General features: G+C 39.7%; 4 protein-coding genes and 1 non-coding gene across 7 annotated transcripts; 4 read left to right on the top strand and 1 right to left on the bottom strand.

Moving 5' to 3' along the window:
* Positions 1–23: 23 nt before the first annotated feature.
* On the top strand, positions 24–1,319 carry LOC116264576 (egg cell-secreted protein 1.3-like). Of its 3 annotated transcripts, XM_050080555.1 has the most exons (3): positions 24–150; positions 307–876; positions 1,183–1,319. In XM_050080555.1, the coding sequence occupies exons 2-3, from the start codon at positions 522–524 to the stop codon at positions 1,194–1,196; spliced, it is 369 nt and encodes a 122-aa protein (XP_049936512.1). In that variant the 5' UTR covers positions 24–150; positions 307–521; the 3' UTR covers positions 1,197–1,319. The 3 variants fall into 3 exon arrangements, with proteins under 3 accessions (XP_049936512.1, XP_049936511.1, XP_031500739.1); XM_050080554.1 differs by lacking the exon at positions 1,183–1,319 and having other exon boundaries at positions 32–150; positions 307–1,119; XM_031644879.2 differs by lacking the exons at positions 24–150; positions 1,183–1,319 and adding an exon at positions 173–191 and having other exon boundaries at positions 307–1,119.
* On the bottom strand, positions 1,307–2,055 carry LOC116264577 (abscisic stress-ripening protein 2). The gene is made up of 2 exons (XM_031644880.2): positions 1,780–2,055; positions 1,307–1,520 (listed from the first exon to the last, which is right to left on the bottom strand). Exons 1-2 carry the CDS (start codon positions 1,942–1,944, stop codon positions 1,338–1,340), a joined length of 348 nt encoding a protein of 115 aa, XP_031500740.1. The 5' UTR covers positions 1,945–2,055; the 3' UTR covers positions 1,307–1,337.
* Positions 2,056–2,634: 579 nt separating this feature from the next.
* LOC116265102 (U6 spliceosomal RNA) lies at positions 2,635–2,737 on the top strand. The gene has a single exon (XR_004174986.1). It is a non-coding gene; the product is annotated as a U6 spliceosomal RNA (small nuclear RNA).
* Positions 2,738–4,419: 1,682 nt separating this feature from the next.
* On the top strand, positions 4,420–7,021 carry LOC116263947 (uncharacterized). The gene is made up of 2 exons (XM_031643783.2): positions 4,420–4,822; positions 6,621–7,021. Exons 1-2 carry the CDS (start codon positions 4,718–4,720, stop codon positions 6,747–6,749), a joined length of 234 nt encoding a protein of 77 aa, XP_031499643.1. The 5' UTR covers positions 4,420–4,717; the 3' UTR covers positions 6,750–7,021.
* Positions 7,022–16,403: 9,382 nt separating this feature from the next.
* LOC116263843 (cellulose synthase A catalytic subunit 6 [UDP-forming]-like) lies at positions 16,404–24,896 on the top strand. The gene is made up of 14 exons (XM_031643639.2): positions 16,404–17,330; positions 18,174–18,366; positions 18,687–18,898; positions 18,988–19,093; positions 19,175–19,349; positions 19,516–19,782; positions 19,911–20,256; positions 20,633–20,770; positions 22,163–22,288; positions 22,411–22,623; positions 22,718–22,988; positions 23,124–23,317; positions 23,426–23,776; positions 23,936–24,896. The coding sequence occupies exons 1-14, from the start codon at positions 17,250–17,252 to the stop codon at positions 24,524–24,526; spliced, it is 3,264 nt and encodes a 1,087-aa protein (XP_031499499.1). The 5' UTR covers positions 16,404–17,249; the 3' UTR covers positions 24,527–24,896.
* The last annotated feature ends 519 nt before the right edge of the window (positions 24,897–25,415 follow it).

The raw sequence follows: 25,415 nt of genomic DNA on the forward strand, positions 1-25,415 counted from the left end.
GGTTGTTGATGAGCGCAATCACGGTGGCTGCCGTTAACATCATATATTAGTATCTGGTTCAGGTTTGGACTCAGATTGAAATGCACAGCTGCACCCAATGTTCAATTCCAATTGTTGATGCGGTTCTGGCTTGCTACCAAATATGGACAGGTAGAATTCATGTCCCTTCACATGACCAACCTGAGTTCAAGGTATTTTTTAAGAATGAGATCGAGAATTTCGAATGAAATCGACAAAATTCAAATTAGAATATCTGGAAACCCAGTTTAACGAAAATCTAAAACTTTGTCATTCAATTTCTACCAGTGCGGCCACCACCAGCCACGGCGCCCACCATCGCCGCCACCACCACCACCACTGCCGTCATAAAGGATATCCATTAGCGTAACTGAATCAATCGACCTCATGGGCTTCCTCCATGCAAAACGTCCGAAGCAACCCTTTGCCCTGAGTCCTTATAAATAACCATCGCCAAAATCAGCCAACCACAAACACGAAGAGAGAAAGAGACAGGGAGGTCCATGGCGTCCATAACCAAGATGGCCATATTCATGCTTCTGGTAGGCCTTTTGTTGCCGGCATCAGGCAGGCAGTTGCCATTCCAGGCGGCAGTGGCCACCATTGAAGGAGGCGGCGGCCTCATGCAATGCTGGGAGGCTCTGTGGGAGCTGCGATCCTGCAGTGCGGAGATCATACTCTTCTTCCTGAATGGGGAGTCGTATTTGGGGATGGGTTGCTGCGGTGCTATCCGGATGATCACTTACAACTGCTGGCCATCGATGCTTTCTTCCCTGGGGTTCACGGCCGAGGAAGGTGACATACTCAAGGGCTATTGTGGTGCCATCGTTGCAACGCCGCCGGAATCTGGTGATGGAGGTGCGGTGCCTCCTGTTGGTCCGATGATCTGAATGGCGGTGGTGATAATGCTGGTGTTTCAATTCCCTTGCGTCTTCGTTTTTTTTTCTCTTTTAAGTCGCTTATGTTTCCCTTACTGCTGACCGCGAGGAATTCTGGAATTCTGTAGTCGCTTGATGGTCTGTGAGAGACTCTGTTGTCCTTTCATTATATATATATATATATATATATGTATATATATATATATATATACTTTTTTACCAACTACCTTTTTGTTATAGCAATTATGCTTAAATAAATCGATAATAACATAAGCATGATACGCAGGCCTTAATCCATGATGATGATAAAGTTAACCTGATATTGTTCACGTAAAGAACATCAGACACAGAGAACACACGCACATTCAGAGACACACCAACGCATTAAAGAAATCCAGAGACGAGCCTGGACACAGAACCGCAGCAGCAGAGCTTTGTAACCTAAAAGAAATGGTGGTGCTTCTTTCCTGATGCCTCCTCGGCCTCCCTTTTATCCTCCTTCCTCTCATGGTGCTCGTGGAAAGCGTAGCCGCCGGCGCCGATGGCAGCAGCAGCAGCAAGCTCCTCCTCTATCTTGTGCCTGCGGGCATGCTCCGGATCCTTCTCTGACTGATGCTTCTCATGCTGCCAATTAGTCTTTATGTTAGTCTCCAACTATGAGAAACTTGTAAGCCAACTATTTGAATTCGCCTTGATAATCTCAGAAAAAGTCAGGGTAGCTCTAGAATATACTCATAGAAAGAATGTAATCTGAAATTGTGAATAAAATAAGAAGCACATCAAAGACTTCCCAAAGATCAGTCAATTTGGACATTACCAGAAATTGTGAATAAAATAAGACGCACATCAAAGGGTTTCCAAGATCGGTCAATTTGGAAATTACCAGAGCAAAAGCACCAGCAGCTGCTGATCCGAGCTCACCGAGCCGCTCATGGTGTTTGTGCTCTTTCTCCTCCTTCCTGTAGTCGACTGCCGGCGCAGGAGATGGTACATCTTCCTGATTCTGGTGGTGATGGTGATGGTGATGATGATGGTGGTGCTCAGCCATGGTGATGTCAGAGAACGAAGACGAAGACAATCCAAAAGAAAGCAACGAAACTGTGTAGCTGTAGAAACAGGGGAGATGGAGAAAGGAGGGAGGCAAGGGACTATTTGTATGCCAAAGAGCAAAGAAGTAGGGGCTCCAAACTTCACACGCTTAGATAAAGGACTCCATGGACGGCTCAGATTGCTTTTTTGTTGGTTAATTAATCTCAGCCGATGAGATTATTGCGACTTCTAACTGCATTTGTGCGCAAGAATAGCGGTCAAAAAAATTAGAAATAACGGATATATATTATCATCAAATATTTTTTTATTGGAATTTCTATCGTTCATGGAATTTGCCATTTAAGAAACTCTATATGTTTGTTTATTTTGATTTTTCACCATATACGTTTCCATTGTTGTTTTGGTAAAAAGCTCAACAGTCCAACAATGTTGGATCTTGGGTATGGATCGGAGACTCCATCTTTTCTGATACAAATGGAAATGGATCCCCTTTCAGATCGACCAGAACCAAAAATAGACCCGTCTCAACCGCCAGGGGTTGCCAGATTCAAAATTCACGGATGAGGATCACAGCTATCACAGTAAGATCCAAGAACATATTGTTTATGATATTTATAAGTTTAGTCCTGTAACGAAAATTGTAGAAAGTTTGTCAAGTTTTATATATCCGTTGGAGGTTTGTCATCATGTCTCTTCGGAGACATCCGATAAAATTGGAACGATACAGAGAAGATTAGCATGGCCCCTGCGCAAGGATGACACGCACAAATCGAGAAATGGTCCAAATTTTTTTTTGTCCTTGTCTATGTATAGACATTTTGTAGAAAGAATCCAATGACTTAAATACTTTTAGATGGACTATTAAGGGAGTACTTTTTCTTTATGAAATCACCTGAATATATTTTTTTCCTTACAAATTATGTCGTGCAAGTCAGACTCTGTAAGGCGGTTTTTCTTGTTTGCTACTGATCTTGGTTCGATAATCAAGTCCTTATAGTGAACTCTATTGATTTTATTAATTTTTCTGGATTTGACCAAGAACGATGAAGTAGCAAACCGGATTCCCATGTTTTCTGATACCAATGGAAACGGATCCTTTTTAAAATGATGAGAACAAAAAAATAAACAGGTATCAATAGGCATTTAATTTTTCTATCCTCTAAATATCATGGTTTTTCATTATTATACTAATGGTTTTTATACATTTCTGCATTTTAATATGTATGGTCAATTGGAAATTAAAGTTTTTCCTCAAATTTTCTCTCATAAATTTAATTTTTTCTTAATACTGCCATATTGCCCATGAGGATATATTGGAATCCCTAGACTCCCTGACCCTGCGTAATTAAAGTTCTTTCTCAAATTTTCTCTTATAAATAAATTTAATTCTGTTTGATACTGCCACATTGCCCATAAAGGAAATATTGGAATCCATAATCTCCAACTCTGGGCCCATTGGATCACAGAGACCCGACCCGACCCGACTGGGGTTATTGTTTGCCTTATTTGGCTAGACAGGAGATAAATTCTGCCCACATCCAACCAAAGATGGCTGCCTTCTCGTCTACTGCATGGGACTTAATTTAAGGAAGCCTCGTGGCCGACCCGAATCCAAATTCAATATTGATGCTGAATCTGGATTTTAGTCATATCCAAAACGCAAACCATTGCGGATCAAGTTTCGATCCCTTATACAATAACCCAAGAAAAGTTTCCTCCTCTCAACGTGCATCCACTTTGCATAGAGAAATTTCCAAATCAATTAAGAAGCTCAGATCCAAAGAGGAGATTCGATGCATCAGATCTGGATCGAGGTTAAACAGAACCCGATCTACTCCGAAATCGCCTATATTGTCTGCGTGTTAGAATCTGGGCCATACACGTGGCATTCATCCAACGAATAGGCACCATCCACGTATCAGGGAGCCAATGGAAGCAGCCAACAGCCTCATGGGGCCCACACGCTTCACGCGCTCTCGGAAGATGGTGGCCAGATGTTTTCAGAACAAACTTTTAGTTTTTACCACAAAAATCATGAAAAAGGAAGAGGATACTTGATTTTTTTTTTTTTGGACTCCAGAGTGAGTCCGAGAAACTTTATAACTGACGTTTCTAAATAATCAGAGTCAAATTTTAGGCTACGGAAGTTCGTGATGAATCCAAATTCCTTGATGATGTGAAATTACTAGGCACTCAGAGTTAAACGTATAGTTTTTAATGTGTAAAATGGATTTAACTGACACCCTCAGTTTAAATTAAGAATCTACCAAAACACATCTTTTCTATTAAACATAACTTTAGGAAATCCGATTCAACTTGTTACCAAATCTAACTTAAATGATTTCAAATGAGATGGAAATTTGGATACATCAATCCATTTATACACCAATCTTTCGCGGTGTAAAAAAGGGTACAGTCCAAGTACAATAACCTAATGTTTTCAAAATTTTTTGCTCGCTCAATAATATTTTTCCTAACAAGGCGGGACATCTCTCTCTCTCTCTCTGTGGTTTTAAAGATCTTCGGCCAACCGAGATTTTTCGGTGGCTGTGTCATATAGTGCGAAGTTGAGAGTCACGTCTGTTTCTTCTGTTTCCAATCACCAGAAAAAAGCGAAAAATTTGAGAAAAACGAACGATCGGTTCGCTCTCTCTCTCGGATTTTAAATATCCACCTTCGAATTGTGAGAGTTTCCACATTTCAGGAGCGCCGGTTCATTAACACTCCCTCTCTTTCTCTCTCTCTCCATCTCCGCCTCTCTCTCTGACGGGATGAAGAAATCGGCGACCTTGTTCACGTCCATGGCTGCCGCCTCCGCCACCTTGCTCTCCGCCTCGGCTCTCCCCAGCGATTCCAGGAGCCTGAATTCCCAGGAGGTAAACTTCCCCGCCCTTAACCGTTTGCTCATGGTTTGGTTGGTCTGGGAAAGCGGGTTCCAATCCCCAACTCTTTTTGGGCCTGCGTTTGGGGTAGCTCTTGCTTTCGTCGGTTTGTTCCAAGAGCCCGATGGCTTTCGCGCTGCCCTAGTGACGACCCACCTTGTTATTACTCATGGCTTCCCAGATTCACTTGGATCCATGGCTGCTTGTGGAATCCAAGGCGTGTTGGGGAATAACAGTTTCCGCACCAGCAATGACTTTTTTTGCTTTCATGCTTCCCCTAGGAATCCCTTTCTCAGCACCCAGTTTTTTGCAATGGGCCCTGTTTGTTTCGGAGGAGGGAAGTTTAAATGGCTTACCCTGTTATTCCCATCTGAGGAATTGTTTTGCACGGAAAACTCGAAAGTTTCCTGTGAGTCTTTCGCCTGCTGTTTCCATAGGCTACTTTCTTACCTTTTTTGTGAGGAAACGCCAGGGTTGCCCTGGGAACAAAATTTCCAATAAATGCTGGAATCCAAACGCAGCTCTGGCCTGTTCTTCACGCGTGTCTGACAAGAAGGAATGAGTCAGACGTGAGAAGCACGTTTCGTCAAACGCTGAGAACTCCTTTCCTCAGCAGAAGAAACAAGAAAGCCATATTTATTCCGCTCTCTTTTCATAAGAAACGCTTGCTTTTCATAAGAAATGCTATTGAAACATGCGTTTCTTTCAGATTGAGACTAAGGAGGCCTTTGGTACTCTGAAAATTTCAGGACCCACCTTTTTCACCGCATACCGAGTAGGGAAAATATTTCAAAACAAATAGTCGAACTTTTCCCCTAGAAATTTCACTCCATGAAGTAAGAACACAGGTGAAAATTTTCATGCCAAATTTCCTTGGAAAATATTTCGGAGCTATTAAACGCCCCCTGAGATTGGGTTTTCAAAAGAATTGGGAGGACACTGCCACTCAGAATTTCTAAATTTCTAACTAGCTCTTGTTTCCAATTTCCAATGTCCGTTTGTTTTGCATTTATGTCTCAAATTTTCACGAGAAAGTAATTGGTAATTCCGCGATTGAGAGTTTCACCCTTGTGGAATAAGTATTTCTTGCAACTCTTGACACCCATCAGCTTGGCTTCATGGGGAGGCGAAGATGGACAACGTCACAAGCCCCAAGAATTCCACCCATGGATGAGCGTTCGAGTTCTGCAAATTCATTGGAATCGGATTCTGTTTCTTCCCGAAGGACGACCAGACGGTTCTAGTGGAGTAGAATTGAACATGAAGTACAATCCTCCGGACCACTAAAAATTAGTAAAATCCAGGAAATTCCAGAACGACGACAGCCTCACGTTCAATTATAGGAGTAGGTGTGGGCCGCGTGAATCTGTATCTTCCACGAGATTGGTAGCTTGCAGTTGCGCTGCCCTTGGAAGCTTCTAGTGGGAGAGGACGGCAAGCCACAGGAGTGGCCCATATACTCTTATGGGGACCAAAGTCTACAATTCTTTAAAAAACTAATTGAGATGTCTAATCAATTCAGTTGACAATTTATAAAGCGTCACATAACAATTATGTTTTAAATTAAAAACATGCTGTTATATGTGCACGATTTAAATAGTTCAACCTTACTTTACATCATCACAAATTTGTCTTAATCTGTATATTTCCATCGTATATTCTCATGGATCTTCTTGCGTTCCAGAACTTGCTGTCATCAAATTTCAAAAGAAAAAATGCAGGAAGCTTATTTGATGTGATTTCATTAATGGGTACTTCTCTGACATGCATTTCATGATTTACTGTGATGCAGGGGTATCCTAATTCAAGGAATTCGTCAACAAGCGAGGTACCATCTCAAAGCGGTCAGCTGGAAGATAGATTTGCACCGAGGCTCGATGGGCTGAGATTCATAGAAACGCTTGTCACAGCACACAGATAGCAAGCACAGAAGCGACCCTTCACTCTCACGGAAACTGCATTCTCCTTGTGTGTTATTATTTCGTCTTGTGGTTGGTGAGGGTCTGGTTTTCCTTTTATTCATTGTGTATTGTGGGGGGGGATTCAATGTAAGTTATTTTTAGGTTCAACTGCCAGAAAGATGTGGTGCAACTGGGATTAAAATATTGATCTAAAATTGATTTCGAATGAACCAGAGAGGCGTCATGGTCATGCATGCTGTTATACTAATAAAATATTTAATCACTTTCTGAAGAGGCGTAGTTTCTTGTGCTGAAATGTTGTTTTGCTGCTGTGAAAAAAAGTGAGCTTTGAAGTTGATGCAATAATTGCAGTGGAACTATGTTTAAATATATTCAAGTAACATAAATAAATAAATAAAATGTAGCATAAAAGACAAAGAAGATGATGTCAGTCCGTCTCTGTTCATCTTATTGCCAGGAAATTGGAATGGCTGGTCAATCGTTCGCGTCTCTATACATGGTTAATGTTTTGGATCTGAAAATCAAGTTGCCGTCAAGTTGGGTTAGGTTGAACTACTGGTCAAGAAATTGGGTCTTGCTTGTTCTTTTTAACGAGTCCAGGAGTTAGGTGGATCCATGCCTTTTGCCCGGTTTGAATGATCGAAAAGGTGAGAAGACTGATACATGACATCAGAGGCCGTTCGGGAGAAAATGAACTTGTTTTTGGATCCAAAAGCAGGAGTACTATTACTATATATATATATTTTTGTGTGTAAATGGCTTGGAAAAGAGTAAATAGCTCATGGCTCGGACCCATCATTCAAAGCCCGTTGCACTCACTAAGACCCAATTAGCCACACTCCCTTGACGAAATAACTGCCTTAAATGTCCTCCATTAAAACACAAGACCATGGAAATTATCTATCTACCTATATATATATAGGGAGAGGGAGGGAAAGAAATGGAAAGAAAGGTCTTTCCTATGTTTGGATGACTAAACGAAAGGAAGTTGAGGAGAAGGAAATGATATTTTAATATAATTCTAATCGCTCAGAAAATAGAGACATTGGAAAGAAAATGAATGGATGATCATTCTCTTTCCTTTCTTCTACTTTTCCTCCCTATTCCCTTCCTTCCTTTTCCATTTCTTTCCCTTTCTTTCCCTTCATCCAAACATAGCGTTAATGTCCAGGAAAACGCCTGCTCGGGGGTTACCCAAATTTTATACAAAAGAAACATGATAGGTACAAAAAAGAACAGGAATGAGCATTTAGCAACACTAAAAAACCTGCGCAAGAGAAAACCAGCCCCAATGACAAAACGGATCAACAGAGAAGCAAATCAGCTATTGTTAGGAGGGAACCACATCTTGTCCTGACGCCCCCCATTCTTTGAAGTGAGTCTCGCTATGATAATAAGCAACAGGGCAAGAAGCTCTGATGATACATCACCAAAAATCTGATTTAGACTCCCCTTGCCATCTCTGAATGCCACCAAAATGAGCAAGTATCTGGACATTAGCATCAAACATAACATATTTGACGTTATGATTATCTGAGAGCATGTTCTTTTTTATTTCTGGTATGACCAGAACATTGTTTAGTGTGAGAATTTGATGGCCAGTGGAGATCTTGACCATTCCAGTATGTGTAGTGGCAAGCTTTTCACCATTTCCAACCATTACTTTTTCATTTCCACAATATTTCGGCATGGAATAGAGATTACCTGGACTATCCGTGATATGGTTTGATGCTGCTCTTGCATCCATGAACCAGGTTTGATCTTGTTCATCAGCAATCTTTAAAGCAGCAAGGGCCTTTGGAACATCTTCAACTCGAAATGCCTGATTGAATATGTGTCAGCAGTGACTTAGCTTATTGCAAATTTGGCACATCATACCTTGTAGGGATTTGCAAACTGTTTATTCTTTGGATCACCTTTTGTCCTGACATTTTCTGCTCATATTGTTGTTCGCTTCAGAGAATTCTCTTCCTACTGAATTGAAATTTTGCTTGTTGCGATTACTGTAGTGCATGGCAGTTGATCATTATTTCGTTACGCTGAGTGGTGGTTGATTTCAGCCTCTTCATCTTGAAGCGCATGTTGGTCTCATGAGCCTGCAGTAAGGCAACAACTTCGGCGTATTGCATGGTGAAAGGCCTTGTGAGCATGGAGGTGACAAACGCCTTATAGCCATCACCTAGGCCATTTAATAACCAAAACAGTTTGATTTTGATCAGAAATAGGCTTGCCTATGGCAGCCAACTCATCGCAAATAGTCTTGGGCTATGGATAAGGTCTTTTTGCAATAAAGTTGTGATCATTGGGTCAACGAGCTCTTGATTCATGAGCAAAGGCTGTAATAAGAGCATCTCATACTTCTTTTGAAGTCTCCCAACCAACAACTAAACCAATAACTTCTTTTGATAGAGTTTCCGTGATCCATCTCTTCAAAAGACAATCTCGGCCAAGAAGATGAGTTTTCCATAGTAGGAAATTTGATTGATTCAGCTTTAGTGAGACGGAGTTTGCCATGTTAAGACTATAGGGGTGTAGATACTTAGCTTCCACGGTCTGGTGGTTGATCGAAACCCTTCCTTAGAAGATGGATGCCTGCTCCGAATCACCACTAAAGGTAGCACGCTGCCCTTAAGATCGAGCACTCTAATACCATAAAAATGAAAAAGAGAAACTTAACATGGTTCAGTACTCAATACCTACATCCACAATAGCCCTCACAGAATGTGAGAGACGCACTATCTACATCATTTAAATAATACAGATTCGTTACAAGGAGATTTTTTGCCACTTTTATCATATCAATCTCCTTGACTTCACCATTGAAAGTTACAATCACTTGAAGGATTTTAGCAATATAATTTTGGCATACTCAGGTGACAGCTTTAGCTGTAATGCTATCTTGGCCAGCTTGCACAGTGGTGGATTTTGCAGACAAGGATGGAGGTGTCTTTCGATGATCTAGTCGTCCAGTCTAGAAAGAGGCAAGATCATTTCGACCATCTTCGACAAGTCCTCTTTGCAGCTTCATAATTATCAAGTGATTTTTGCCTTATCGTTGACAATATCCACCTTATTTCTGTTCTTGGCCACGCCTTCTAGCCAATATGAAAGAAACATTTACGCCTCATTCCTTGCACCATGAGCATTGAAGATTTTAGAGCAGAATTTTGATTGCTGTGCCTCGACCTCAACAACAGAGCTGCATTCTTTTTGCCCTTCCATTTCATTCCTTCTAAAACCCTTTTGCAGGTAGTCCATACATCAGCATTGATGCCCTTAGCTCCCCAGTCCTCTCTTCCTCCATGAGCTATCTGGTTTAGCCTCCAAACTACAGTTTGAAAGGTCATAGACCAGCACTCATGGAGCCTTTTCTGTTTTATTCTAACCTCTGACAAAGCTTTAGCTTCCTTATCCATCGTCCACCATGGAATCCCTTTCCTTCCAAATCTCTTCACTACGCCACTCCACACATTTTGTGATATGGGACACACTGTTAGACTGTGGAGGTTGCTCTTCTCCCCATTGTAACACCTGATTGTCATGAGAATTCCAAATTTTTAGAGTCGATCTTGGGTGGGGAGGTTGTTGTTACAAGCTATATAAGTAAACCAACTTGCTCTTGATGGAGTGCTTGGATTCCATAAACACTTTCTCCAGTTTTCCTTGATTTCCTTTCTCCTTATCATTTCCAATATTGCACTACCTTTCAAACTTTTGGGTGAACAATCAGTCCACACTAAATACAACTATTATGTTTTCTACAACAAATGTTCAACTACATCAAGTTTGAGACTCAGGGGGTTTGGATTATACAAAGTGAAAATAGTATCTCGAACCTTTGCGTGTATCTGGATTTGGATATTTATCAGATTCAGCCAGAAAATCGATATGGATTATGGATTTCAAACTTGGTTACTAGCGATTCGTATTATCATGTTGGATCCAGTTAAAATTTGAATTACATATCAAACAGGAAGCAAACCAGGGACCTTACTAAAAGTAGACCCCAGATTTACCATTGATCGCAAATGGACGATGAGACAGGAAATTGAAGCACGCACTTATAGTCTCATTATAATTTATAAATATTCTCTTGCGTTAAATTCTTAAAAAATAAAATTACTCGTCAAAGTTTTTTTTGTATCACGTAATTGACGTGCTGTTAAGAATAAATTTATATTTTAATGTTATCTGCACATGAACATACTTAGATTCTTCTGATAATTCAAATTCATACCCAAAGAGAGTTCATGGACTGCATATACGTACACCTTCCTCCCTTTTATGATCTATGATCAAGAAATCCTTTTATCTTTATCTTATTTATATATATATATATATATATATATATATATATATATATATATATATATATATATAGATAAAGTATAGATATTTGTTAGAAAGTCCTAACTGTGATTACTGCACTATCCCCAGCGGGCTCCTGCCTGCCTTCTTTAAGTTATCGATCTTTTCCGATTCCTTACAAAACGTTTATACCAGCTCTCTGCAATTTCCGGCGAATGGCCAGAAAATCATCAGAAGACGGGGAAGAGCCATTCTTATTTTCCCGCACCATGAGTTTAGAATTCATCATCTGTTAACCATGGGCATGACTCATGAGGGGAATGAATTAATGCACATATATACGCCCATAATGATCTTTTTGTCAACCATAAAATAAATGTCGGCGTTCAATTATAAAAATTCTTACGGGTATGAACCGATAGTATAAAAGAGAAAAACATTCATGATAAAATGAGCCAACAACTCAAGGTGGAACAGTAGTGAATAATTTAAATTTGTGTTGATAGATATATGTAATATAACAGTTTTACAATCCATGACGCAAAGAATAGTCGACTACACCGAATTAATGTTCAAACAGTCGATACATATTTAATTTCAATATACAAATGAAAATTATATCTGCATTCATATTATATACCATCATTGAGTTTCTTTCTCTGTTTTTGGAAGAAATGATCAAATTAATGCACGAGAGTTAACAGGAGGACTTAAATTTTAAATATTCAAAGTATTCCAACCCCAAGTTCCGATAAAGTTGGATCATGGTCGTACTTTTCTGAACTAAACATGCAATTCTCTTTCAATGTAAAGTTTTTAATAAAAAAGGCCCTAAAAGTATTCCAACTCCAAGATCCCATAAAATTAGGTTGCGACCTTATTTTGCTAAACTTATAGGACTGGGGTTCCTTTTTTGCTTTTATAATTCTAATAAAGAAGAATCTGTTTGTTGAAGTTTAATTTGCTTTTTAGTACTGGAGTTTGATGATAAATCATCTGAGAATATTCCCGTCCTTGGATATAAACAATTGTATATTTCTAATTTTATAGTACAAAAAAATGCCTAATTATCCAGAAAGTCAAACCAGTCATGCGCCATGGCACATGTAGGCTTGTGTGGGCAACTGACCACATAAACCCGCACATATTGCTTATATATATGTTAATATCTCAAAAACTTCTACTTAATTATATGTCGATTGGCCCTTAAAGGCTAGAATTTAAAAGATTAGTACCCTCAACTTCAAGCTTTTGGCCTCATATCTGACTCAATTGGTGAATTTGCTGATTTCACAAATTCAGATGAATAGGTCGTGAATATATATATGCGGAAAATATTTAAAACTCAATTTTAAAAAATAAATGAAAAATACATAAAATAAATAAAACAAACATTTAAAAATAGAATAAAAATTAGTGAAAAATCTGACATACAATACTTTAGACACTTGAGACCCTACACTTGTCCAATTTTGCAAAAAGGAGCAATGGGACTTCTAATCCAACTGATGCTAAAAATTCTGGAATAGCAAAAGACAATTCACATGTTATGCTGTTGACATGGTAAGGTCCGATCGACTTTTTAACAGAGGGGTATTTTGGTAACTCTAAAGGGTGAAAAATTTGCCAACTTCCTTGAAAAATATTTCGTTGTTTTGATAGTTTATTATTTGCACAATGCATATCGTGTTGCCTTGAACGTCAAATTTATAAAATAGGTTATCTTTTTGCTTTCTAGGAACGCGGTTCAGCTCTTTTTCTTCCCTTTTAAAATAAGAAGGCGAAGGGGGGCCAAAAGGGTGGTCATCTATATGGTAGACATTATATTTAAAATATTATGAGAAGGGCCTTCATCTATGTTTTCTCTAAGTGTTTGAGAAAAATGGGATCTCTAAGTGTTTGGTAATCAATCAAACATGAAGGCTGGATTGATTTGCCTGTATTGAACTCTAAACTTCTTAGCATAAAAGAATTAGCTCCTTTCATCTTCTACTGTGACAATTGAGAACAAAACGTCACGTTCTCTTAAGTTATGACCATAGTTAGACCCCGGCGATATAAAATATACATCAAAACTAAGATCCTTAATTTGGTTTCGTATAGGATCTCAACTTGTGGGCAGTTGATTTTTATAACTCCCGTGACATTGAATTCTGGGCGGGGGACTTCATGGCAAAGAGCTTAAGATACATGGCTTGTTTTCGGTGTCTTAGATGTTTCAACTTGCTCACAAGTGACCCCTTTCTCCCTCATTTTACAGCACAGGAGGTTGACGTCTCCAACACTCGAAATAGAAACTGACCGTCTACCAACCCCTACCTCAAAATGTTACACCAACCACCTCAGAGACCACTACATGTCGGATTTGGTAAAAAACAACATCCGGTTACTAATCAAATGCAGGCTCATTGTGCAGTATAGATAAGTGAATCCAAAATCGAGTTTGAGATCTGCTAGGAACTGGACTGAACTACATGCATTAGGATTGGATTCTGTCTTAGAACTTGGAACATCGAATCCAATCGAAATTCAAGTCCAAAGCTGACTACATATATCTAATTAGGTCAGATCTGACCTGATCTTACTTAAGAGTCTTGTTAGCTGTGAGGGAAGACAAGCTCCTTGTCCTTTGCTAAGAGAAAGAAAGAAAGAACGTAAAGTTGAGCGAATTTTTAGAAAGGAAAGGTGTTACAGTCTTTCAGGTGGCGACCTACGTTGCCGAAACCGATCGACAGGTGGGTATCGATACCTTTTCTCCCCTGTACTGCCATTATCCTTGCCACCGAATGAATTTTAGTTTGTAAGGTAACAATCAAGTTCCTGATCTCCAGAATTCTTACTAGAAACACCAGTAGAGAGAACCCAAGAATCATGAACTTGGTTCTGTTTCTTAATGTCTCCCAATCTGTGAAGAAAGCTGTGAGATCATGATCTTGTTTGATGAAATCCAGAACAAGTTACTGATTTGGTATATTTGGTAGCGTCAGTTGGTGGGCCTGATGGAGATCCAACTAATAAGGCATTAAAAAATTTAGCGCAAGGGTTGGTGCTGCTGCATCTGTTTGGAGATAATGGAGTAGGTCGCTCCGCTCGTTAGGCTAACTAACATATACCATTTTGCAACAACTACATGTACCTTTCTTCCAAACTTGGTTGGATCTGCTCTCCTGGCATTCAGTACATGAGAATCCAACAAAGACTACTCATACGTCAATCTTACTGTTGCCCACGACTCAACTCTATCTTCTGTCAACTAGTGGATTGGGTCTCCCAGGTCATCATGCAGACATCTAAATCACCAAACACCTCTCTCTCTCTCTAAAAACTTACTCCTCTCTCTTTTACTCACTGTTGATCTTGGCTGAGAATGTGGTTTCATTTTGCTGGTCATATGAACATTACCACAATGCATGGGAAGTTAAGAATAAAGATGTCAACAGATCGGATTCGAACTGACTGCACCCTCAGTTATATCGGGCTTGTCGGACGTTCACGTATTCATATTCAAATATGGATAAGGAAAAGTTTATACCATATCTGAATTCAATCCTTAAATTTACACATCAAACCTTATCCTAACATGAATTCTAGATTCACATCCGAATCTCGACTGCATCATATGTATACTTAATTTGAATTCAATGAGGCTTTTATTTAAAACTGAATCTGAATCGATGACCAGATGTCATATCTTACATCTGAATCTAATCTTATTTCTCAATATGATGTTAAATCTTTTACATATTCAATTTTCATAAGATCTATCAACCTTGTTAGGTAAAAACCATATGTTCAAATCATGATTTTGCCTTGTAAAATCATGATATGGGCATGCATGTGCAAGATCTTGCAGGTCAAGAGTCAAAAGAGAGCTCATGAGAGGGTACAATAAGTGATTAAGACAGAGAGAGAGAGGGCAATTTCAGCTTATGTATGAAACGCCGGATGGATGGCCGTTTACTTGGTGTTAAAGAAAGAAGAGACACCTGGACCTAGTTGGCAGACAGGGACCCGATAGTTTTAGCATTAAAGGCAGATAGATGCTTTCTTTTAGCCCTTCATTTCTTCTAAACCTTCTGCAAAATTCTCTTGTGACAGAATCCTTTTCCATGGTGACTGCCCTCTCCACCACAGTGGCTGAGCTTCCCCAAGTCGATTCAGATTCAGCAGCAGCATGAGTCGAGCTGGCTTTCTGGGCAAAGAAGCCGATCCCAACGTGAGCTTTAGAAATTAGAGTCAAAAGTTGGTCTATTAAATAATGATTTCCCAATAGTTTAAGAAAAAAGATCATCAAAAGAAAAAAACAGAGTGGCAAAGCCGAATTTCCTTGACACAAACATCTCCACAGAAATAAAGAAGATGTACACACCTCTCTCTTTCTCATTTTTTTCGTGGCTCAAAGCTGTGACAGCTATTCCCGATGGATGTGCTGAGCATCTCATTGGCCATTTCCGTAGAAAACTCCAAACTCAGGCCCCTCCCTCCCCTTCATCTTTTCTACAACTGGCTCCATGAATCATGAAACAGTTCTCTCTCTCTCTCTCTATCTCTATCTCCCTTGCCAACTGTTTCCCAAAAGAAATTAAAAGCGTTACAGAAATCAGCATAAAATTTGGCCTGAATTTGCAGATATAGGCGACTTTGGAGTGTCGCGGCTAAACGTTTTTTAGTTCTTAGATGTATTTATGATTTTTTAAGTATTTAATAAATATTATAATATTTTAACCATTCACTACCCAGTTCAGCTGAATTACTAAATCGGGCAGTCAGCAGCTTGGCCGATTTTTTTTTAAACTAATATTCTAGCATTCGTTTTTACCAAACGATGAAAATGTGGGCAATCCTGCATCTCTCAAATATCTCAAGGAGAGACCTGCTAATCCTTCTGTTTCTGTATTCCTGCATCAGGTGGTGTATTGGAAGAGCATAGAGCACTGTCAACCCCGATTTTCAAGTGCCTTCAAGCTTTTGAAATTAGTAATTTGCTGGTAACGATGCACCAACGCGAGAGAGAGATAGAGAGAGAGAGACTTATGGGGTTCAAACTTCACTGTAAGTATGGGAAGAAGAAGAGAGAACAGGGAAAGTAGCTGTGAAAGGAAATGTGGATGGTAACTGCTTATTAATTAAAGACAACGATTTTAAAATGAAAGGTTACAGACGGTCGGCCTAAAAATTAGCAGACTGCCTTAATATAGTTACCAGTGGCTTTTCTATACAGTTAGAGGCTTCTTACAGTAAGAGATTCTGTCAGAAAATTGATCCACCATTATGGCAGGCCTTTAATATCGAGAAATCGCCACCCATCTTAAGAGATCGCCATCGGTGCCAGTCGTGTACTCCTTGATGTCATGTGATCCCACCTCTCCTCGCCTCCCTACCCTTTGCTCCTCTCACCAAACATGTGACTGAAGCCCCTTCCAAAACTGTGATGGAGACCAAAGAAAAGCTACAGTTCCACAAGCGCTTCCTACCTCTCCCCATTTCTCCCTTCTTCTTCCTCCCTCGATTCTTACTGGCCACTCTCTCACTATCCACATTGAACCCCACCAGCTTTCTCAGTGATCTCTCACAAACTCCTCCCTCTCTTCCTCTGAGTCCGCCTTCTGTAGCAAGCAGTGCTCAGACAGTGATACTGACTGTCGCTGAAACACAATAAACAAAAGGTTTCAGGCTTCTTGTTTGGCCCCACAACCACAGCGTTTTGCTGTCTCTCTCATCCATTCATTCACGCGTTCAATTAAAGCAAGTTAATACGACGAACTCTCTCTCTCTCTCTCTGAGTATATTTAACAAATTTCTCGTTCCCTTCAGTTCTCCCTCATGAGTCTCTTCTCCATGTCTGCTGTCGTCGCCCTTCCGTAACTGTAAGCACCATGACCCATCTGAGTCAGATCAAAAGGGAATTGGCTTCGCCGCCCAAATGATGAGGGAGAGAGGAGAGGAGGGAAGAGGGAGATTGGAGGAAGATAGACATTTTGTGTTATTTTTGTTCAGCGCACTTTTTAATTCCTCTTACTTTTCCATGTTGTTGGTTAAGCTTTCTACACGATCATTTTAGGTGGGTGCCGGGATTACTTCTCTTAGAGGAGTCTGAGAGAGAGAGAGAGAGACGGGGGGTGTTGTTTTCGGCCTTCTTGGGGAGAGAGTCTCCTCTGTCCCTCTCTCATTTCTCTTCTTCTCGGGGACTTATGGCTACCAATGGTCGGCTTATTGCTGGCTCTCACAACAGAAACGAGTTCATACTGATCAATGCCGAAGAACTAAACAAGGTACGCTCGATTTGGGGAAAAAAACCCATATTTGCCCTCTCAAATGCACCTTCTTATACACTTCGTGGAATGCCCGTTCGGCTAGGCCGTGTTCTTCTGTTTTACTGAATGCCCTGTGTCTTGGTGGATTCTGATTGTCGCAGGCGTCAAAATTTTATGTTACTTCTCATTTTTTCTTCTTTCAGCTTCTTTCCGCCCCCTCCCATCCACCCCCCTCCTTTCCATTTTTCCTCTTTTTTTGTTACGAAAAGATCGCAACCGTTATTTACGATTCCTTCTCGATTTTCTTTTGGTGTTGTTCAATTTTGCTTTTTTTCGTTTTTTTCTTCTCTCCGTGTCTACTTATCAAAATGCTAGTACCACTTGGCTAATTCTCTTTTTGAATATGTATTCAGGTGTCATCCTTTTTCTCTGCAGTTCCGTATTTTTTTTCTCTTGCCATTACTTTTTGCTGTATTTTTTTCTCCTTTTTTGCTTCAGCCTTCCTCAGTTTGACTCACAAATTAGTCGGTTTGTTTTCTATCTCAGGGCAAAACCGGTCATCTTTTCCGTTGGCCTTTGATTTAGGAAATTGCGCATGCTTCCTCCACTTTACTTTTAGTTCGCTTCCGCTTAGCCATTTAGATGGATGTGCTGACCAATCTAGCTTGGTGTTTGTGTTGCCCTTAGAGCTGAACCCACTTTGACATGCTGCTGTCTGAAATTGTTGATTTTCTGTTTCCTGTGTTGTGCTTGTGAGCTGACAGTCCACCTCTTGGATTTTTAGTTTGTATGGCCAGTTCTTATTACTATAGTTGGGTCTTCCTTTTCTCTTCGATGACGTGGATTATTGTTTTTTTTCAGCCAAAGACGAAAGAATTAAGTGGGCAGATCTGCCAGATTTGTGGAGATGGGATCGAAATAACAGTTGACGGAGAGCCTTTTGTGGCCTGTAATGAATGTGCCTTCCCTGTCTGTAGAACTTGCTATGAATATGAAAGGAGGGAGGGTACTCAGGCATGTCCACAGTGCAGAACTAGATATAAAAGGCATAAAGGTCAAACGTATTTTCACTTTATGTCTTCAAATTTTATCTGTCATATGGTAGAAACGTTTATGTGAAATAAGCTCTTCTTTCGTTTTTTTATTTTGTCAACACAATTTTTTGATACCTAAGGGTGAAGATAGAATCAAAAAGCTTCTATTTGGGCTAGAGATCTGCATATTCAAATGGACAATTTTTTTTTGTCACATTTTCAATGGTCTGAAAGGAAACGAACTTCTCAGTCCTGGGAAATTATGTGCATTTCAAGTAAAGATGTGACTTCTTTTCAGTGTGTATTTTCAATTGAATGTAGAGAAATTTGTTCTTTTCAGGTAGTCCTAGAGTCGATGGTGATGAAGAAGAAGATGATTTCGATGACTTGGAGAATGAATTTAGCTTTGGCGGTCATAGGAACCAAAATGATTCTCGGCAAATTGCTGAGTCAATGTTGCATGGCAGGCTCAATGTTGGTCGTAGTGATGCAGGGGACACATTTGGATCTCATGGCGCATCTGACATTCCACTCCTTACATACCGAGGAGAGGTACATAATTAACATGAATTATGCTTTTGGATGGTATTTTGGCATCTGCAGCTTTTCTCGTCTTAATAGTTTCTTGTGTTTTAATTCAGGATGCTGGAGTTCCTGATGATAGTCATGCACTTATTGTACCTCCATTTGCCGGGGGAAGCAGCAACCGTGTTCATCCTGTATCATTTCCAGATCAATCTGTGTCATGTATGTTGTCAGTATTTCGTGTGTATTTTTTGTTCTTGTAAGACCGTGATTGATTCTTGATCTATATCTTTTGTATCGCAGCTGGGCCACCTAGGCCTTTGGATCCTAACAAAGATTTGGCAGTGTATGGTTATGGAAGTGTCACATGGAAGGATCGAATGGAGGAGTGGAAGAAGAGGCAGAATAAATTGCAGATGGTTAGACATGAGAATGCAAATCCTGATGGTGATGAGCCAGATGATCTTGATTTGCCCACGTATGTATATTCCTTTTGTTTTGACAAACTTTTCTTTTGGGTAACATAATAGTGTTCTTCTAGTCGCATATCATATTTAGTGAACCTTGGATAGCTTGCTGGTAGTCATGTACTATATCTTTTTTATATTCACATTTATGAACTTCCTTTTATTTATTATTTACAGAAATGATGAAGGAAGGCAACCATTATCCAGGAAGGTCCCCATTCCTTCAAGCAAAATAAATCCATACAGAATGATCATTGTACTGCGGCTTGTAGTCCTTGGCTTTTTTTTCCATTACAGAATTCGTCATCCTGTTCCAAATGCATACGGACTGTGGCTTACTTCTGTTATTTGTGAGATATGGTTTGCTCTATCATGGATTCTTGATCAATTTCCTAAATGGTCTCCTATTGAGCGAGAAACGTACCTAGATCGACTGTCATTGAGGTACACAGCATTTGTAGGCTAACTGCTATACATAATTTTAATCCTTTTTGTGAATGTATGTTTTTTGCCTTTCCTAAATAAGAACGACCACTTTGCATATCTTTAAGATTCTATGTTTGAATTCTCAGGTATGAAAGAGAGGGGAAGCCATCAGAGCTTGCTGATATTGACATTTTTGTCAGTACAGTGGATCCTATGAAGGAACCTCCATTGATTACTGCAAACACAGTGTTGTCTATTCTTGCAGTGGACTATCCAGTTGAAAAAGTTGCTTGCTATGTCTCAGATGATGGTGCTGCCATGCTGACATTTGAAGCACTCTCAGAAACATCTGAGTTTGCTAGAAAATGGGTCCCATTCTGCAAAAAATACAGCATTGAACCTAGGGCTCCTGAATGGTACTTTGCACAGAAAATTGATTATCTTAAGGATAAGGTTCATCCAGATTTTATTAGAGAGCGACGAGCTATGAAGGTCAGTTTTTGATGTGTATGTTTTGTTCTGAGGCTACATTCCGTTAAATCTTGCTTTGCATCAATCACTGTGTTCAGCAAATTGAATAGGATCAGAGTCCAGCATTGCTGATCAAGATAGTTCTAACTTTTGATTGACTGCACAATACTTTTGAACATATTACTTGCACTTGTAATTTTTCTATTAGGCATTTCCCTCCACCAACCTAGATTTCTGTTGGCAATATGAAAGTGTTCGTTTTTAACATGTTTTGTCTGTCAATTCTTAATTTGGTTTCAGTTGCAAGCACCACAATCTGTTGTTTCTGTATTCCGAAAGTTTTTGCAGCTCTCACAGTGGAAACTGACTTGCTTCACGGCCTCTAAATTTTCCTCAGAGAGAATATGAAGAGTTCAAAGTTCGGATCAATGCCTTAGTTGCACAAGCTCAGAAAGTCCCGGAGGATGGTTGGACCATGCAAGATGGAACTCCTTGGCCTGGAAATAATGTACGCGATCATCCAGGAATGATACAGGTATGGGGTTCTACACTGCTATTTGGGAACTGAAATTTTATAAAAGTTCATCTGTAGATAGGCTATATCACATGGGTGCAGGGTGCGGGATGCGACAAATTCGAAAAAAATTTAGGTGCGGGTGTGGTGAGAGCATATATATATATGATCTGTTATATATAAGTAATTTTATTTGTCTATATTTTAAAACATTTTTTTATCAAGGTTAGCTTAATCTCATACAAAACTCAAAGTTTTATTAAATAAAATAGGGGAGGAAAGAGAGAAGAGGGGAAAAGGAAGAGGAAAAGATAGAAGAAGGAAAAAAATAAAAAGGAAAAAGAGAAAAGAAGAATGGGTGTGGTCAGCAGCAACCGACTGAGTCAAGTGCCGTGTCGGGCCGCACCCGCACCTGAGTTGACGCGGATGCACCACCATATTTGACGCACCTGTGTGACTTAGTAGATAGCTGTACGCTTATCCTGGCGAACGGACATAGAACTAATGCTAGCTCAAAGTCAAATTAGTTTAGAACTATGCATGTCAAACACTCACAAGTTTGGAGGGTCTCAATTTAGCGTAAAATGTTTTTACAGTTATAGGCTACACTTTCTCTGTTTGTAGAGCCTGTCACAGGCCTTCTGATGTTAAGTCACAACTTGTGATGCATTAGGAATTGCAAGCAAGGCAAGCATGACTAAATGAAATGTTTTATGCCCCAAAAATTGCTTTTTTCTGGTGTCTTTTAAATGCATGTTGCTCTAGAACTAGCTTCTTTTCCTTCAAACTGTCTCCCACATACTGTAAGTTTGTCCTTACTACTTTTCCATTGCCTCTCTTTGATTACACCTAAAAATTGTATCTCCAAGTCACCACTAATTGCATCAGCAATTATTGTTGATATGATCTCTTTCAGACTATCCGAGTTGAGATGGAGATGTCATCACTTGCATAACTAAATGTGTGTTACACCTGCATGTCTGTCTGTATGGCATCGATGTTCATGTGCACTGAATTTCTCCATCTTTTAGTTAAGAAAACTTGATTTTCTTTGATATTGTACTAAGCCACTGGAAACGCAGAAAAGTACTTATCAATACCTGGTTGATGTTCCTGATGGGGAAGTTGCACAATGTCACAGAAATGTCTTGCTGATTGGTTATGTGAAACTAACTTAATAAGGTCCATTCACAAAAGGTGGTGTATTTTCTAAATATCATACGGTAACTATTTAGGATTATAAATTTATCAGTTTTCTTGAACAAAAGAACTAAAGTTTTCTTTGAATAATATGCTGAAGCTTTTTTTGCCTTTATCCGACATTTCGTTCTTGATCTATTCTCTCGAGTTATGGTTTTCTCTCTTGTGATCCTTGAAAGGCTTGACAGTCTTTATAATCTTGCTTATATGCAGGTTTTCCTTGGCCCTAATGGTGTGGTTGATGTGGAAGGAAATGAGCTACCTCGTTTGGTGTATGTCTCGCGTGAAAAAAGACCTGGATTTGATCATCACAAAAAAGCTGGTGCTATGAATGCTTTAGTATGTCACACAGTTTGTTCTGAGATCTCATTCTGTGTTTGTATATAATATATATACATAGATAGATAGATATATATAATGTCAAACCAATGTTTGTAACTGATTTGTTTGGATGTCTCAAGGTGCGAGTGTCGGCTGTTCTCTCCAATGCACCATTTCTTCTTAATGTTGACTGTGATCACTACATCAATAACAGCAAAGCTCTCAGAGAAGCCATGTGCTTCATGATGGATCCTATATCTGGGCAAAAAGTGTGTTATGTTCAATTTCCTCAGAGATTTGATGGGATAGATCGACATGACAGATATGCAAACAGAAATATTGTTTTCTTTGATGTATGTCATTCAATTGTAATTGGATGAATGTTCTTAAAGCTAATAAGTTATAATTTAAAGTTTGATCTTTTTTAACCTGATATTTTCTTATTAGGTCAACATGAAAGGGTTGGATGGCATTCAAGGACCAATTTATGTAGGAACAGGATGTGTCTTCAGAAGGCGTGCTCTTTATGGATATGATGCTCCTGTCAGGGAGAAACCCCCAAGAAAGTCTTGCAACTGTTGGCCCAGGTGGTGCTGCTTATGCTGTGGGTCAAAGCGTAAGAAGGGAATAGGAAAGACCAAGGTGAACAAAAAGACCAAATCGAAGGAGACTTCTTCACAGATATATGCCTTAAATGATGCTGGAGAGGGGCTTCAAGGTGTCGTGTATTTTTAAGTTATAACTTCAATTCTTTACTCAACATTACTCACAGTTTTCAGCATGTCAAAGCATTTTGTAATCATGCCAACTGCAACAAAAATGGCCATTCATCTGTTTCTTTTCTCCATTTCAGAAACCAAGGGGGAAAAAGATCTCCTGCAACCCCTGAGGAAACTTGAGAAAAAGTTTGGCCAATCTCCTGTTTTCGTGGCAGCCACTCTCAAGGAGAATGGTGGAATAGTTCATGCTGCTGAAGCGTCACTCTTGAATGAAGCTATTCATGTTATAAGTTGTGGCTATGAAGATAAAACAGAATGGGGAAAGGAGGTAAATAAATTTCCAGGCGCCAATTTTTGGCATTGGTGACATTCCAAGCACGGGCTAGGTTTGCAATGGCTGAATGTAAAATGTATGATTTGGTTCTGTCCATGGCAGGTCGGCTGGATATATGGCTCTGTGACGGAGGATATACTGACAGGATTCAAGATGCATTGCCATGGTTGGCGCTCTGTTTACTGCATACCCAAAAGGCCAGCATTCAAAGGATCTGCACCCATCAACCTCTCTGACCGCCTTCACCAGGTCCTTCGATGGGCACTTGGGTCAGTGGAGATCTTCTTAAGCAAGCACTGCCCTATCTGGTATGGTTATGGGGGTGGTTTGAAATGGTTGGAGAGGCTTTCTTACATCAATTCTGTCGTATATCCATGGACATCTTTGCCACTCATTGCCTACTGTACATTACCGGCTATTTGCCTTCTCACTGGAAAATTTATCATCCCTGAGGTACTTAACTGTACCAAACCATATTTTCCTTTTTAGTTATCAGATATTTGGATGATTCTCTTTATCTCTCTTCCTAAGATATAAGTATTTAGTTAGAATCTGTTATATGTTATATTTCTGCCTACTAAATTCTGATGTTTATATCCTCTTATTTAACAGGTTAGCAACTATGGAAGCATAATTTTCATCTCACTCTTTTTGTGCATCATAGCAACTGGTGTGCTTGAGATGCAGTGGGGCAGGATCGGAATTGATGATTGGTGGAGAAATGAACAGTTCTGGGTGATAGGTGGCGTCTCATCCCACCTCTTTGCTCTTTTCCAGGGCCTGCTGAAGGTGCTTGCCGGAGTTGACACCAGTTTCACAGTCACTTCAAAAGGTGGAGATGATGGAGAGTTTGCAGAGCTCTATGTATTCAAATGGACATCGATGTTAATTCCTCCTTTGACATTGCTGATCATCAACATAATTGGGACTGTGTCGGGGATATCTAGCGCAATCAACAACGGCTATGACTCATGGGGTCCACTGTTTGGGAAGTTCTTCTTTGCCTTCTGGGTCATTGTCCACCTCTATCCTTTCCTGAAGGGTTTGATGGGGAAGCAGAACAGAACACCAACCATTGTGGTAGTCTGGTCTATTCTTTTGGCTTCAATTTTCTCACTTGTGTGGGTGCGGATCAATCCGTTTCTGAGCAGATCAACAGGGCCTGTGTTAGAAATTTGTGGATTGGACTGTGAAAATAACTAAACTGGATTGCCATTAGATGATCTTGGTTGTGTAGCATGTGGAAGCTTGCTGAAAGAGACAACTGCTTTGGCGATTTTTGATAAAAAAGCTTATTTGGTTCATCAATGGTCGCTTTCGGTGTGGAAGCCATCAAGCCCTGTGTAGATAAGAAGCATGGAACACTGATCAAGTCTCATATTCATTCTGTGTTTATTCATTCTTTTCATAGTGTTCAAATATTGTATACTTTGGCTTTATTTTTCTCATTTTTTTCTCGCTTCGGCTAATGGTGGCTTCAGGGGCCTGTGTAATTCAATGGTCTGAACTTAGAGCAGCTTGTGTCAGAAATGTATCATTTTTCTCCCTTGTTGAAAAGGGCAGGTTACCTTAATATCTCTCTACTTTAAGTCGATGGATGACCGAAACTCTGGCTTGAATTGACTCTGTGGCTTGAATTGAATTGATTCACTGAGCTCATGGTCCTTCCAAGAACGAAAGTTGACAAACTAGTCATATATTGAAGGAGAGGAGACTTCTTCCGATGCAGCGGTCAGGCTTATGTTCTGTGAAATTCAGATTCATATAATAGGAATTACTCTGCTTTGAAGCTACTTTAAGAGCAATAAATGTTAAAAAGTACTCATAAAGAAAAGGACCAACATTGAAGAGCTCTTGGAGAATCTGGCTCGCACACTATTTTTTTCACAAATCTACTTTTAAACGTGATAGAATTCAATACCAGCAATACGTTGAGCGCATATTTTCTTTACCTAAATTTGAAGACAAAGTGAAATTTTGAAAAAGAATTGTCGTCGACTCTTTCGTTGATGACAACCAGTTCTTGTAGCGAAATGCTTACCTTGTCCGTTATTTGAATGCATATCGCTCAGCTATTCTTTCTTAAACGTGG

The sequence above is a fragment of the Nymphaea colorata genome, chromosome 11, assembly GCF_008831285.2.
Source record: "Nymphaea colorata isolate Beijing-Zhang1983 chromosome 11, ASM883128v2, whole genome shotgun sequence".
Lineage (NCBI taxonomy): Eukaryota > Viridiplantae > Streptophyta > Magnoliopsida > Nymphaeales > Nymphaeaceae > Nymphaea > Nymphaea colorata.

Excerpts from the sequence above, each read along its gene's own strand:
- LOC116264576 (XM_050080554.1), top strand. The coding sequence starts at position 522 with ATGGCGTCCATAACCAAGATGGCCATATTCATGCTTCTGGTAGGCCTT.
- LOC116264577 (XM_031644880.2), bottom strand. The coding sequence starts at position 1,944 with ATGGCTGAGCACCACCATCATCATCACCATCACCATCACCACCAGAAT. Across the intron at positions 1,521-1,779 it reads CTGCTGGTGCTTTTGCTCTG|CATGAGAAGCATCAGTCAGA; the intron begins GTAATTTCCAAA and ends ACTAATTGGCAG.
- LOC116263947 (XM_031643783.2), top strand. The coding sequence starts at position 4,718 with ATGAAGAAATCGGCGACCTTGTTCACGTCCATGGCTGCCGCCTCCGCC. Across the intron at positions 4,823-6,620 it reads GGAGCCTGAATTCCCAGGAG|GGGTATCCTAATTCAAGGAA; the intron begins GTAAACTTCCCC and ends ACTGTGATGCAG.
- LOC116263843 (XM_031643639.2), top strand. The coding sequence starts at position 17,250 with ATGGCTACCAATGGTCGGCTTATTGCTGGCTCTCACAACAGAAACGAG. Across the intron at positions 19,094-19,174 it reads TCCAGATCAATCTGTGTCAT|CTGGGCCACCTAGGCCTTTG; the intron begins GTATGTTGTCAG and ends TTTGTATCGCAG. Across the intron at positions 20,257-20,632 it reads GAGAGCGACGAGCTATGAAG|AGAGAATATGAAGAGTTCAA; the intron begins GTCAGTTTTTGA and ends AATTTTCCTCAG.